The sequence below is a fragment of the Dasypus novemcinctus genome, chromosome 25, assembly GCF_030445035.2.
Source record: "Dasypus novemcinctus isolate mDasNov1 chromosome 25, mDasNov1.1.hap2, whole genome shotgun sequence".
NCBI classification, from domain to species: Eukaryota; Metazoa; Chordata; class Mammalia; order Cingulata; family Dasypodidae; genus Dasypus; species Dasypus novemcinctus.
This window is the reverse complement of record NC_080697.1, coordinates 19,516,882-19,532,163: the sequence shown is the minus strand read 5'-3', so window position 1 is coordinate 19,532,163 and position 15,282 is coordinate 19,516,882. Positions and strand designations below refer to the sequence as shown.

Below are 15,282 nucleotides of genomic sequence, written 5' to 3'. Positions count from 1 at the left end.
TTTTGCTAGATATACAGTTCTTGGGTGGCAGTTTTGTTTTTTGTTTTTGCTTTCAGCACTTTAAATGACACTCCACTGTAATCTTGCCTCTGTGGTTTCTAATGATAAAGCAGTGCTTACTCTTATTCCCTGTATATGACATTTTGCTTCTCTCTTACAGTTTTCAAAATCCTCTATCTTTGGCATTTGATAATCTGATTATAATATGCCGTGATGTGGATCTATCTGGATTTGTCATGTTGAGTTTCTTGGATGTGTATATTCATGTCTTCTGTTAAATTTGGGAAGTTTTCAGACATTATTTCTTTGAATGAATGTTATCTCCACACCTTTCTCTATCTTCTCTTCTGGGACCCCCACAATGCATATATTGCTATTCTTGATAGTATCTGACAGATTCCTCAGGCTCTGTTCACTTTTCTTCCTTCTTTCTGCTCCTCAGATTGAATGATTTCAATTGTCGTATCTTCAAGTTCTGGTTCTTTCTTTTGCCAGCTCCAATTTGCAGTTGAACCCCTCTAAGGAATCTTTAATATTTACTACAGTGGTCTTCAGCTTTATTTGGTTTCCTTTCATAATTTCCATCTTCTATTGGTATTCTCTCTCATTTTCCAGATTTTAGTTCTTTGTCCATATTTTCCTCGAGCTCTTTGAGCATATTTAGGATCATTTTTTTAAAAGTCTCTAATGCTTTAATCTTGTCCTTTGCTTGAGCCATTACTTCCTATTTCTTTTGTTGAAAGCTTCCTTGAATGCCAGGAGGAGGAGGACAAAAAGAAAGAAGGAAGAAGAGGGGGAAAAAAACACCTCAGTCTTTGCCGACTTACCTGTGGAAGTACTATCCTTTAGGGTTCTCCATACAGTTTAAAGAGTAGCTCCAGGTCAAAGCCACTCAGATCCTTTAAGCATAAGCCTCTTGTCTTGCACATGTACGTGGCCTTAAGGAATTCCTGTTTACAGATACAAATGTGCCCCCACTTGCCTAGGAAACAGTTTCCTCATGGTCCTAGACATTATACTTTATGTCCATAGCCAGCAACCCTTACCCCAGGCAGCAGAACTTGACTCCTCTCCTGGAATATTCTTTAGGAGACGTCGTTGGTGAGCTGCCTTCTATATGCAGGGCAAAGTTCTGAGACAGTGAGTCCTTCAGGCCACCACCAGAATAATGGGGCCAGCATGCATAATCCTAATTATGTGCAGGAGGGTTACTCTGCTCCCTCTCAAACTGGTACTAAAGGCTCCCTGCACAACCCAAGGGGGTGGGGAAGGGGCCAGCCAGGGCACTGGGGTATCCTAATGCTTTTTTTATTTTTTAAAGATTTATTTTTTATTTATTTCTCTCCCCTTCCCCGCCATCCCCACCCCAGCTGTCTGCTCTCTGTGTCCATTCACTGTGTGTTCTTCTGTGTTTGCTTGTATTCTTTTCAGTGGCACCTGGAATCTGTGTCGCGTTTTGTTGTGTCATCTTGCTGCATCAGCTCTCTGTGTGCGCGCTGCCATTCTTGGGCAGGTTGCACTTTTTTTTTGCGCTGGGTGGCTCTCCTTCTGGGGCGCACTCCTTGCGTGTGGGGTTCCCCTACCCAGGGGACACCCACGCATGGCACGGCACTGCTTGCGCGCATCAGCACTGCAGATAGGCCAGCTCATCACACGTGTCAGGAGGCCCTGGGTTTGAACCCTGGACCTCCCATGTGGTAGGCGGATGCCCTACCCATTGGGCCAACTCCACTTCCCCTAATGCTTTTAAGTGGTCCTTTTTTTTTTTGACCAGGAGCTTGCCCTATTTCTTGCAGTCCTTTAACTGTTTTCTGGATCTTTGAGAAAGATGTCTACTAGTTCTTGCTGGTTTTTCAAAGCCTCTGTTGGGAAAGGGAGAGTGGTGGGAGATGGAGTTCTGGATGTTGTAGGAAACTGGCTTACCTGTTCCCTATTTGTTGCACTTGTCCCCAATTATTGTAAACATTGCTGTGCTGATGAGGAACAGCTGCTTTGGAGTTCCTAATAAATTTGATGTGAAAACTAGGGTCCAGGCGCTCAGTTCCAGAAGCTTTGAGTCCCTGGTCCCATCTTTATCTCCTCTCTTGTGTCTTTCTTTCTGTCCTTTATTTCGTACAGTTCTGCATCATCTTCCCTTTGAGCAAATCTATTGCTGAGCTGGTTCACAGCAACTGAAGCATCTCATTCCACCAATGTGATGGGGCAGAACTGGAATAATATTCTAATTTACAATGTGTTATTGAACCAGTAGTATCAATGGTGAACTCTTTTTCATGCTCCTGTACTTAACTATTGTTAGTTCTGTGAATATTTAATAGTAAACAGAAGTGAAATATCCTGATTTGCCATATTAGAGTTTGATGATTTAGCACTGGTAAACTTTTATTTCAAATTTTTTAAACCTCAGAGTCACAAATGAAGTCTTTTTGAATGAGTAGGATTAACCCTTAGTCACTATTATCAAATGCTGAATGGCTTTGGAAATTAGCTTTTGCTACAGATTTGTTAGTGTTCTTAATGAATTTGATCTAAAATTACAAGGTAAATAATGCTTATATATGAAATTATACTGTGGTATGGCATTTTGATGACAATTAATGTTTGACTCAAAAGTATGTCAGCTGCTTTATATACTTCCCATCTTGTCAAAAGTTAAAACAAGGGGAGTGAAGGAGCGAATGTAGCTCAAGTGGTTAAGCGACTGCTTCCCACATCTGAGGTCCTGGGTTCGGTACCCCATACCTCCTAGAAAAAAAAAAAATTAAAACAAGAAGATCTTCACTTCCATACACATTTGCAGTGGATATATTCTCCAAGCTCAAAGTACAGTTCCAACAATGTTTTTTTGGACCTTGATGCAAGTGCAAAGGAAATTTCCAGGTACAGTTAGTAGTTTCCATTTAATCTTTTATGGAACCAATTAATCTGCAATATAATACATGTTAAAAGGCAAATATCAGGAGAAGAATTTAACAGAATTTTGTAACTTCCTTGCAAGTGATGAATATGCTTAATTAAAATCATATGCTTGTTGACTGATAACCCTATTGAGCAGCAACTATCTGTGCAAAAAGACATCTTCTAAGATGAAATATGTAAAATCTCATTGTAGATCAACATCAAACAGGACTTGCTATTGATTCTGATGGCAGGGAACACTAACTGAAGCTCAAACTAAGAAAATTTTAACCCTCCCCACACACAAAAGATTCCATTTTTCTCATCACCAAAAATTGTACTCAACCTTTTATTTTGAAATACATATTTGTGTAAACTTTTTCCAATGCATTTTTGTCTTTTAAATTACAAACTGTATATGTGCATGTATATACTAAATTTTATTTTTCAATAACTATCTGCTATTTTCTCCAGCAATTTCTCACTTATAATTGCCTTCTAAGTCCTACTTATCCCACCCAATCTCCCAGCAAAAATGCACGCAATGTTACATACCAATTAACGGCAAAATTAACTAAAATCCAGTTTTCCTATCCCCCACCCTACCCCCTAGGAATTACTCTATACTTAGTCCAAACCTCTGCTTTAAGTAACAAAAAGGAAGACATTTTACAATTGGCAAAAATGTGGAGTTTTGGTTGGTTTTAAATGCAAGAATTAGGCAGTTGCCATCATTTCAATTCACTTTAGGTCTTCCTGGTAGGAATAATTAATGTGAGTTCAGAGCCCACAAATGGTTTCAGGAACTCTGCAAAACACCTCAAACTTCCTGTAATATTATGTATTTACATGAATATATGTATTTTTTTCTGAGAAGGAACATGGCTTTCATGAATTCTCAAAGGGTTTGTGAATCAAACATATGTTAAAAAACTCTTCTTATGAACATGAACAAACAGTAAGTGTGAGAAAAGAGCAAAGAAAAGTGATAAACAGGTGAGGACTATATATTTTCAGGAAACAGAGGAAGGTGTACCCTAGCCCAATGGTTCACAAAGTGTGATCCCCTTTCTGTGTGCTGATGGTATAAAGGCAATGGTGGGTAAATTGCTGGCACCTTACCACCAATTGCCAGTGGCACCAAATTGCACTCATATGATTGTTTTAGTTCCAAGCTGATCTAGCCATTTTTTTTCTCTCCAGAACATCTAAAAAAAAAAAAAGGGGGGGGGGCACATCTAACAAACTATGATTATCCAGACTTAGTTGTTTTAAGAGACACAGTCGTAAACTACAATGTAAATCATTATCCGTGTGGTGCAGCAGTGCTCCCAAATGTACTCACCAAATGTAATGAATGTCCCATGATGATGAAAGAGGTTGTTGATGTAGGAGGAGTGGGGTGAGGGGGGTGGGGGGTATATGGGGACCTCATATTTTTTTAATGCAACATTAAAAAAAAAAGTTAGAAAAATAAAAAAATTATATATATATATAAAAGAGACACCATCTGAAAATGAACAAAGTGAGCCTGTCACATCAAAGAAACCAAGTGACGGTATTTGTTGCCAATGATAAAATTCAAGCTTTCAGTGAAAATTTAAATTTTGGAAACCTTGCATCTAGCACATGAATGTGACAGCTTCTCCATAATTAAGGAATCTGCTAATAGGATCTTGTGATATTAACAAATATGATTTTCTTATATTGTATAATAAAATGTCAACATCTGGACATCTGCATAACTCAATTGAACCATTATTATCCAAATAACCAATGTACATTACAATGTACATTAGTCACAGGTGGGTAAGAATATCCATTTCAAGTGCAAGATAGATCAATGGATTTTAATAATGTAAGAGAACAAAAAGGTCACTGATATTTCAGATTCCACTTTACAACTCACCTTTAAGAAACTAAATGCTTCAAATTTTTGGTAAATATCAGAGAGGAATATCCACAATTATCTAAAAATGACCATTAATATACTCCTCCCTGTTTCACCTACACATTTGTTTGGGTACAACTTCAGCCAAAGCAATGTATTAAAACAAAACGACACAAAGTAGATGTGAGAATTCAGCCATCCTCAAAAAAGATTTAGAAAGTGTGAAATAATAGCACTCCTCTAATTTTTTTTTTTGTTTTATACGAGTTATTTTTCATAAAACATTGTTAAAATGTAATGGATTATTATTTTAAATGAATGAATTTCTATTTTTAAATCTTAGTTTTAATTTCTAACACAACTCACATAAATAAAAGCGTTTGGGGGCCTCAATTCTTTTCAAGATTATGAAGAATTATCCTTGTGTTGTTGGATTGAGAAAGGAGGTATCAATCTGACATATATTTCCTATCCTCTGCCCCCTGAGAAGACCTAGAAGCCAGTGCTGCAGCAGTAGCAATGATCCCATTTAATGCCCAGATCTTGGTTTCTGAATACAATTTTTCATTAAAGCAGATCAGGGCATCTTGGAAGAAAGGCTAATTCCAGGGCTGGGGCAGAAAAAAGCACAAGATGAGCCTGGAACAGCTTGAGCCAGAAAGTGACAGAGGGCTGAACCAATAATGGACATATGTCCAAAGGCTACTTAAGTTAGTATGAAGTGTATGTCACTGGCCAAATCTGTGACAATTTTATAATCAAAATAAGTAATGGATTACAATTCATTAATATGAGAATCTATAAATCCACAGTGATTAATAAACAAACAGTGGGTAAAAGGCAAGCCCTTCCTTACAGTAGAAATCATCAATGGATGCTAAAAGTTATGAGTAAAAGTTTGATGAAGAATAATTTTATATCATCTCAAAGTATCTCCCAATATATTATTTATTATTTACAAGGGAAAAAAACACTACCACTACAGTGGAGAAATCTGGCAGATGCTTTATCAAGAAACTTTAGAGAAACCCAAACTGAGTAACATTCTACAAAAAGAGTCTATGTTCTTCAAAAAATATCACAGCTGAGGGGGAAAAAAGGCTGAGGAACTGTTCAAAATAAAGGAGACTAAAGAGACATGGCAACAAAATGCAATGCATGGTCCTATATTGGATACTGGATTGGGAAAGCAAGATAGCTATAAAGGACATTATTGGGCAACTGACGAAATTTGAATTTGAATATACATTCCAAACTAGATAATAGTATTATATCAATGTTAAATGCCCTGATTTTTCATGGAACTGCAATATGTAAGAGAATGTTTTTGTTTTTAAGGAATAAACACTGAAATATTTAAGGGTTAAAAAAAAAAAAGTGTGAAGGGGTCCCAACACTCAGAAAGTCTGAGATCTGCTACCATAGACCCTAGCCAAAAATTTATACATCATATCACTCTTCACTATTTTATTCTGCCTAGAATTTTCTTCCCCCCTCAGCAATGTTGGTATGGTATGTCAAACCAGATCACAAACTCTGGATGATGGGAGTGGGAAAGAAATGTCTTATTTATACACACACACACAAATATATGAGATGGGTGGCTGTGCACTATTAACACAATGTCAGGGACACTGTTAACTGTTAGGTACTCAAGAAACAGCTTCTCAAAACTTAGTATGGGGAAGGTCCAGGGCTCAGCAGCATGGAGTCCTCTATTAACTATTTCTTAGTTCAGAATTGTAATAAACAATAATTATTACAGCTACCATTTTCTGATGTTTCATTATGTGCCAAGAACTGTTCAAAGTATTTTGCCTGTTTAATCTTTATAGATACAGTTGTGGTTTGAAGCTGTGTGTACCTCAAAAAAATATGTTCTTAAATTTAATCCATTCCTATGGGTGTGAACCCATCATAAGCAGGAGCTTTTGATGAGGCTACTTCAGTTAAGAAGGAGTGGCCCACCTCAAGTAGGATGGGTCTTCATCTCATTACTGGAGTCCTTTATAAGTGAAGTGAAATGCAGACACATACAGGAAGAAAGCCACAGAGGAAGCAGACAAAAGAAATGGAACCCAGAAGAGAAGGGAGACACTACCATGTGCCTTGCATTGTGACAAGTCAAGGACCAAGGATAAATGGCAGCCAACCCCAAAACACCAGTCTTCCAGAAGAAAGCATCAACTTGATGATGGCTTAATTTGGATTTTCTTTTATCCTCAAAACTAAGCAAATAAATTCCCATGATTTAATGCTGTCCATTTCATGGTATTTGTTTGAGCAGCCTAGAAAACTAAAAGAGATACATTATCAAGTAGATACTTACTATCATCCACAATACGCAGAAAAAACTGGGGCTCAGACCAGAAATTAAAATACAGGTAGAGCCTGTATGCTTAACCATAATACAACATGGCCTCCCACTATAGCATACATACTGATATTTCTTGAGCAAAGAAGTGAACACCTGATTATCATTTAGACTTTAACTACTGGGGTTGGGGTGTGACTGTCATAACTCCTTTCAGTTATGATCTAATTTAGACCTTACTCTCACTTACAGGTTTGCAAGTCTCTTACTCAGACTCTGATTGTTTTCTTGCATTACTCTGGCTGAATTATTTGATAGGTATCCAAATAACGTACATGAAATCTACAAGTACCTATGAAGTTTCCACCTCAATTTACTGTTTAAAATTTAAAAAAACATATACCATTATAACTGCTAAATAAAACATTAGGGAGGAAGTTAAAAACGGGGTTGGACAAGTTCTCAAAGCAGGAAAGAAGGCACGCTGGTCAGCCTGTAATTGGCCAGATGGGAATTCTTATTATTCAGGGACATTCTGATTAACATTACGTGAATAAAATTCCTTTACAGTGAAATAAGCTGTGTCAAAACTCCAAATTACACAATGTGGTCATGCATCAAGATCCAAAGGCAATGCTTCCACTAAATTGTGCACATAACATAAATACCTCTACTTGTCCTTGCACAGATACAAGTACATTTGGGAAAGGAGGACCCTAAGGCCAGCGGTTTTTACACACACAAGTGTGTAACCTCATAAATCACTGTGCTACACGTGTCAATAGTACGGAGGCAGAATGAAGGACAAGAACAGCTGCCTGAAACAGAATGATAAAACTGGCAGTTTGTATTAAGTAACTCAACATAAGTTTTTTCTACTGCATGACAAGTTACCTATGTACACCTGGAACTTCCTTCTTCCATCCGAACAGAAAAAGATTACCAGTTATTTACACTTATTTAACTTCAGATGAGTTTCTGTATTTTTGGTCCCTGTCACCTTGCTGTAGAATCTATTAGAGAATGAAGTGTGTGTATATACGTGTGTGTGTATATATCACATTTTAGTTGCTCATAATCCCAACTTCAGAGGTAATCCCCTGTCAATCTTGGGGGTAAGGTGGAGGCAGTAAAAGAAGAAGAGTTGTGACCTTGATCTCTTTCTCCCCCTACCTTCACTGGTCATCTATTTTTCTGGAGAGAATAGGTCATGAAATGGCTATTTACAGCTGTCAGGAACAGGGTTACTGCCTGAGGGTATATATTTGTATCCAATCATAATTAAATCTGAGAAGGCTCACTTAGGAATCTCCACCACCATCACCACACCATCACTAAACCTACTGACATTTACAAACCATTCCTTCTCCTTTCTCCCCATATTCTAAGATTTCTAGGATAAACTGTGTTTCAGAAACGAATGGAATTTTAATTATCTTTCTAAATATCTTGACATTTCTAAATTGAGAATGCATGCCAGTGAAATTCATACTGTTAAATGATAAATGCTTGTAAGAAGAGCAAAAGAAAAAAATCCTCCTCACTAATTCTAAATCTTAATCTAGCCTGTCCCTAGCCTCAGCTTTGAACAGACTTCTAAATACCTAAGAATCCTTAAGCTTTTACCAGAAAACCTCCATTTCTGTTTTCAAACAGCAAAATAAAACACCTCTGGGCTACTGCTTCAAACAGTAGTTTCATCAATTGCTAGGACTAATAAAACAACTCTAATTCTGAATCAGTTAAAAATATACCATCATTTTTATGCCGCCTCTAGTCTCTCAGCCAAGCAGCAGCAGCAAAAGAAATCATCTTAAAATACCCCTTAGATTATCTCCCCTATATCCCAACCTGCTCCTTTCTATCTGGTGTGCCCTTGGATTTACACATAACACTTTATCATGGAAGTGTACATTGCCAGCAGCAACTGGTACTTCCCTCAACTTGCCTAATGTTTAAGCTGCTGGGTCAAATTTAAACAATTTAATCAGGAAAGAGGCTTTAATCAGTCTGACAATTCCTCAAAAGCTTAAAATAGAGTTAGCACGTGACCCAGCAGTTCCACTCTAGAGCGAAATATGCAAGACAAAGGAAAACACATGAAAACTTGTATATGAACGTTCATAGCAGCATTAGGCATATCAGGTAAAAAGTGGGAACATCCCAAACATTCATGAACTGATGAAAGAATAAAAGTGGTATATCCATACAATGGAATATTATTCAGCAAGAAAAAGTAGCAAAGTACTGATACTTGCTACAACATGGATGAACCCTGAAAACATAAGGATAAGTGAAAAAAGCCAGAAACAAAAGACCACATATTGTATGATTCTGCTTATAAGAAATGTCCCAATAGGCAAATTTAGACAGACAGAAGGTAGGTAGGTTAGTGGTTACTTAAGATTCAGAGGGAGGAGTGGAGAAAAGGGAGTGACTACTAATGGGTACGGTTGTTGTTATTTTGGGGGGCAAGGAACTGTGATGAAAATATTTCCATCTATTGTGGTGACGCCTCTACAATTCTGTAAATATATTAAAACCACTAACTTATACATTTTAAATAGGTGTATTATATGGCATGTGAATTATATCTCAATAAAGCTGTGATTAAAAAAAAGAAGGAAAGAAAAGGGGTTTTAATGTGGCTTCGCTAGCCTGTTTTGGTTTTCAAATATATTTTTTTAACCCCAAAAATGACAAATAAAAGGAAATTTTCCTGTTTGCTTTGTCCGTTAGCTTAACTAAATCTTTACAGTACATGATCCACAAGAAAAGAAGCAGAAATACACATTAAATGATTGAAGCAGTTCCATAAATATGGACATCTGACAAGTCAAGGTGAAGTGAAAAATGAATTAAAAAACAAAACAAGAATGCGCATAAGATTTTCATAAAGCCACTAGTGGGTTAAAAATACAAACAATCATATTCTGCTACAGATGTTTATATAATGGTAATATTCTCCAATTCAAATTGTAATATTCAAGATCAGCTTTGTAGCAAAGTAAAAAAAAATACTTTAGGAACACTGTTCTATCATAGCAAACAGCTACTGAAGTATTTCTGAAGACATTTCAATGATTAAAAATGTTCACAATACAAGGCTACATGAAAAATTAACTCATAAAATTACAAAAAAACCATTCCAATTATTTAAAGTATGTGAATACAAAAATGTATCAAAATTTCAAGAGGGATGCTATCTCTTGACTGTGGAATTACGGGGGATTTCTGTTTTTATTTTCCTTTACATTTCTCAATTTCCCAAATTGTTTTCTGCAGTATGCATATCTTATTTTTATAATCAGGAAAAAAAACACAAATCCCCCTCCATAGTTTATATACATGTACACACACACACACATATCTCACAGGCATATGTTGGTTATCAGTTATCAACTGGGAGAGATTTTAATACTAGGATAAGTCTGGGCCTGTGGATGCAAATAAAGGTAGAACTATCTTAATCACAGGAAAGCAGTTTTCTACACTAACCTCCTCCTGAACACATCAGGTTCTACTCATCCCATTCCATCTGCTCCAAAATAAACATTTATAGTTTGAAAAGTGTTCCACAGGTGGTTCTGCTATCCTCCCACTCCCATCCTAACTCCACTAAGAACCTAACTCTTTTAAAAACTTTTTTCAGATTTTCCTGAATGCCCATAAAAACTAGCTTCAAGGTAAAGAAATCAAAGAGCACTATGATAAGCCACAAGAATGTAGTAGCGGAATCACTACAGAGGACAAAGTAGTGTAAGTTTTAGCTTTTTGTTTTAAGTAACACTCCGATGAAAATATATTGGTGAAGAGTACACTGTCCAAATAAAACATCAGTATATTGTTTTGCATTAAATAATAGCATACAAATATTTTATCAAAATGTTCTAAAGGGTCTTTGAAAACAGTACAGCAATGATAGGTATGCAATATACTCATTTAAAAGAATAAAAAAAAGCAACTCATAAAATGTAGCTACTAAAAGTGTGTTTGACAATTTGATATAGTCAGAAAGAAAAAAGGAATCAAGAATATGTTGTAGAACGACTGTCAGCATTTTAAAACAAGATCAAGTTTTGCTGAAAAATTTCCTGCTTGAGTATAGAGATTCTGGCCAAATTTTAACTTGTACTTTCATTTGATACAAAATACAAACAAAAAAACATTAACTAGTTACTCTGTTGGATACTTTTACAAAATACCCTAACTTGAAATTAAGTTACATTTAATTAGCACATATCATCACTGAAAATCAAAGAAGACAAAAAAATCTTATTTGAAGGCTAAAAACAATTACTAAAGAGAACAGATCACTTTGAACAAGTTTTTTAATGCATTTAGAGTAGCAGGGGGAGGGAAATCATGGAGAATGTTAATAATCTCAAGGAGGTACTGCAAAATGAAACATGCTTCCCCTGGGATTAAGAAACAAGTAATAAAACCCTTTACTGATGGAAATGTGTTGAATATATGAACAGAAAAGAGTCTGCAAAAAGCCAGAAAATTACTTGTTTGGACTGGGTGCGCTTTGAGTGAAAAGACCGTGTATTACCGTTGGATTCCTTGTGCCCGCACGGAGGAGGCCAATAAAAGGAAAAATTTGTATGAACTAGAAATCTTACCAAACAACAACAAAAAAAGGGGGGGGGGGCAGACTGTCCCCAAACAGAACTAATAATTTGCATACACACACAAAGAACAAATGGAATATCTCAGACTACTTTTCCCACTGTTTTTTCAAATAACCTCAACAATCCACTAAAATTTCCTAAGTATAATCATAAAAAGGTAGACCTGACTTAAAAGTTCCAAATAAAACATTTTAAAAAGCATAAATACAGTATATAAATACATAAAAATATGGAGGATAAAAGTGAAGAAACTGCAATACAAACACTACATTTTTCAAGCAAAGTTTCAAATGTATAAAAATAGTGGATACGTCAAACTTCCCCAAAGGATAACAAGATATTAAAGTTCTAAAATAACCCTCTTTCTTCCTTACAACAATGCACAATTACAAAAACTATACATTCTTTTATCAAAACAAATTTCTCAGCAAGATGCTTACATCTGTTAAAAGTCCACCAAGTCCAAGTAGAGAACACTGTATGCAGGCACCAGGGGGCCTCCCAGGAATATCTTGCCAGTAAAGGAAAAGGTAAAAGAGTTTTTTGGCAAAACTTTGCTTCTTATTCAGCCTTTGACTGTTATAAGTCTTTCTTTCACATCTGGAGTAAATATACTGTATTTAGTTACACAATGAGTCCACACAGAACTGATGTTGTTTCAGATTCACACTTGTTGAATAAAGGAACTACATACGATCTTTTTTCATGATTTTCCAGATTTAATTTCATACTGCTTCACTGTAGTAAAGAGTTTGCATTATCTTCAGCTAATATAAAAGCAAATAATTCACAGACCACTTGTCTGACTCCATCGGACAAAGAGGACTCTAAATTCTTAAAAAGGCTTAATTTCTTTTCTACCCACTCACAAAACTATTCGTGATGACACAAATTTTAGGGTAACGGGGCTCACTGGCCGAAGACTGCGATTAACTCTGAATGATAATGCCGCAATTAGTCAATAAATTTAACTCCTGGCCTCTGCGCCTCTTCCTTTCCCCCGCAATCCCCTTCTCAAACCAATCTAAATTTTTCAATAAAAACACGAAAAGCCCGGAAACTTCAAACGTTGCTAACACTTGTAAAACATCTTTTAAACACGACAGGTTTCACAACAGACCTTTCCTAACTTTGTACCGAAATTAAATTCTACTTAAATCTGTTAAATTTTTAAAGCCAAAGACCAAGCCCTTCAGCGAACGTTATTTACATAGTTCAGATTTCTTGCGTGAGTCCTTCACGCGGTCAAAGATTGTTTCACTTCATTTTTCAAAAAGCTAAATAAAAAAGGATAGGTATTCAACTCCCGCTAATTCTACCCTCTCCCTGGCAGAGCTCGTTCTACAACATCACATAAAAATGCAGAAGAGCAGATTTAACGAGCATATAAAGGAGTTTTTTGGTTTTTAAAAATAACATCCACTCCCGGATGCTGGGCAGCCAAGGGCCACTGTACAAAGAGAACCGAGAAGAAACACACATTCCACGGACACACAGCATACTCGGCACGCGCTCTCGCTCCCTTCTCGGGAAGGGTCACCGCGGGCAAGAACCACGGTAAGGGGACGCCAGGCCCTTCCGCAGGCTGCCTCCCCGCCGGGGGCTCATCGCAGCCCGGGAGCGGCGCCCCTCCGACCCGGAGGGGAGCACTGGTCTCCCCGGCCCGCCGCGGGCCCACAGGCCTCTACGCCCCCTCCTCTGCGGCGGCCTCCGCTCGTCCGCCCGGTTCGTCCCCGGGCGGGGAAGGGCGTCCCCTCGGGTTTCGGGGAGAGGAGGGGGGGAGGGCGCCACCCCCCACCCCGCCGGCCCAGGCCCAGCGCTCACCCTCCAGCAAGCGGGTGATGAGACTGTCCACGTTCAGCTCCCCGTCCGCCATTTTGTCGGCACCAGGCTCTCCCTCCCGGCAGCGGGAACAAGGGCTCCTCGGCGGCGGAGGCTGCGGCGACCGCTCGGCCTTCTCTCACCTACAAACCACACGACGTTTCGACCCGGGCCCGCCGCCCCCCTTCTCCCAGGCCCTCCCCCCGCCCCCTCCCCGCCAAGCCGTGCGAGCGCGCGCACACTCGGAACGCTTGGGATCGATCGGTAGATCAACAAGCGGGACCCCACGCACCCGGCCGCGTCAGCCGCAGGCCGCCCCCTCCCCGCCGGCACCGCCCAACGCCGCAGAGCTCACCAGCGCCGCCGACTGCCCCGCCCGCAGCACCGCCCCGCGCGGCCCGGCCCCGCCGCCGCGCCACGCAAGCGCTCCACGCAGGCGCACAGCCGCGCTTCGCGGCGCCCCGGCCTGTGCGCAGTCGCACTAGGCTCAGTCGGCGCGCGTCGCCGCCGCCTTTGCGCAGACCCGTCGCCCTTTCCCTCCACCTCCACTGCGCCGACTCGCCTCGGCCGCGCAGGCGCCCAGTCGGGCTTCGGGATTCGCGGAGCCGAGGAGGCTCCCGTGACGCAGAGCGCGCGTAAGCAGGGCGGCCCTTCCTCCCTTTTCCTCTGCTCTCGGGCCCCCAGCCGCTCCGCAGGCGCAGTGCTGGGTGCCCTTCCCGCCTCGCCTTTCTTGGCTGGGTTCCCTGGTTTTACAAGCAATTCCTCATGTTTCCGTTAACCGAGGGACGTAGACTCCGGTTACCCTTGCTTGAAACCCTGGTTTGCGCGTGTGAGTAGCAAGAGTTACTTGCTGGAAAAGTTTGACATTGCAAACAAGGGGCTTGAAGCCCTACCGTTCCACAAGGTCAGGTCCCCAAGTGTCTCTGGTTGAAATAAGTGTTGAGGTGGGCGTTGAAAGGGTCAGCAATAACGCCATACATGGGTATATCTCTGCCTTTCACGCAGGGCTCTCAAATATCTTCCACCTCCGCCCACCCTGTGGATGGTGTTTTTCCACAGTGCTTTTTTTGTTCGTGCCTCCATCATATTACTTAATTTTCTTACGTTGTAATTGTTTATACGTTTCTCTTTCATACTCGACCGTGAGCTCCTAGAGGGCAAAAACGAACATTTACCTTTGCATCACCCATCAAGTATCTGGCGCGTGGAAGATGAGGGAGAAGGAGAAACGAAGAGGCTCAGCTGGTTGCCCGGCTGTTCTTTCCACCCCCTAAAACTGCCTTTAGAGAGGCGGGACAGAGAGTGGGTACACAAAGAATCTAAGGAAGCCAGAGGTGTGTTTTTTTTTTTTTTTTCCTTCTTCCAGGAAAAAAAAAAGGCCAGACCAAAGGCCCTTTTACCCCCTCCTCGGTGGTTTTTCCAAAAACTCAGGCAGATTCTACCCCGAGATCGATGTCCCTATGTGTCCTGGACACTTTTAAGTATTATATACTTGTTATGGCATTTAATCCTTACAGTAGCTCTATGTGGTGGTTGCTATTGAGACAGGATAGTTTAGGGAATGGGGAAACAAAAAGCCAGGCAGAGTAATATGGTTGTGAAACCTGTAGCCGTGGAACCCCTTCTGGAAACCCCCGGAGAGAAAGACCCCACCAGAGGGCTGCTGGAAGAACCCGGCCAGAATCCTCTCTGGAACAAGCTTTCATGTGGGGGTCAAGGAAAAG

General features: G+C 39.8%; 1 protein-coding gene across 4 annotated transcripts in view; it reads right to left on the bottom strand.

Annotated features, from left to right (window-relative positions):
- PPP1CB (protein phosphatase 1 catalytic subunit beta) overlaps positions 1 to 14,129 on the bottom strand; it is a 53,089-nt gene extending 38,960 nt beyond the window's left edge. The window contains exons 1-2 of one of the 4 annotated variants that reach the window (XM_004452351.5): positions 13,914 to 14,129; positions 13,562 to 13,701 (exon numbers count right to left, since the gene is read on the bottom strand). In XM_004452351.5, the coding sequence (XP_004452408.1) occupies positions 13,562 to 13,613 (52 nt within the window). In that variant the 5' untranslated portion in view covers positions 13,614 to 13,701; positions 13,914 to 14,129. Of the gene's footprint in view, positions 1 to 12,177; positions 13,487 to 13,561; positions 13,702 to 13,850 lie in introns of those variants that run through there. The other 3 variants (XM_004452352.5, XM_071211924.1, XM_071211923.1) reach the window with 3 other exon arrangements.
- Between the last annotated feature and the right edge of the window lie 1,153 nt (positions 14,130 to 15,282).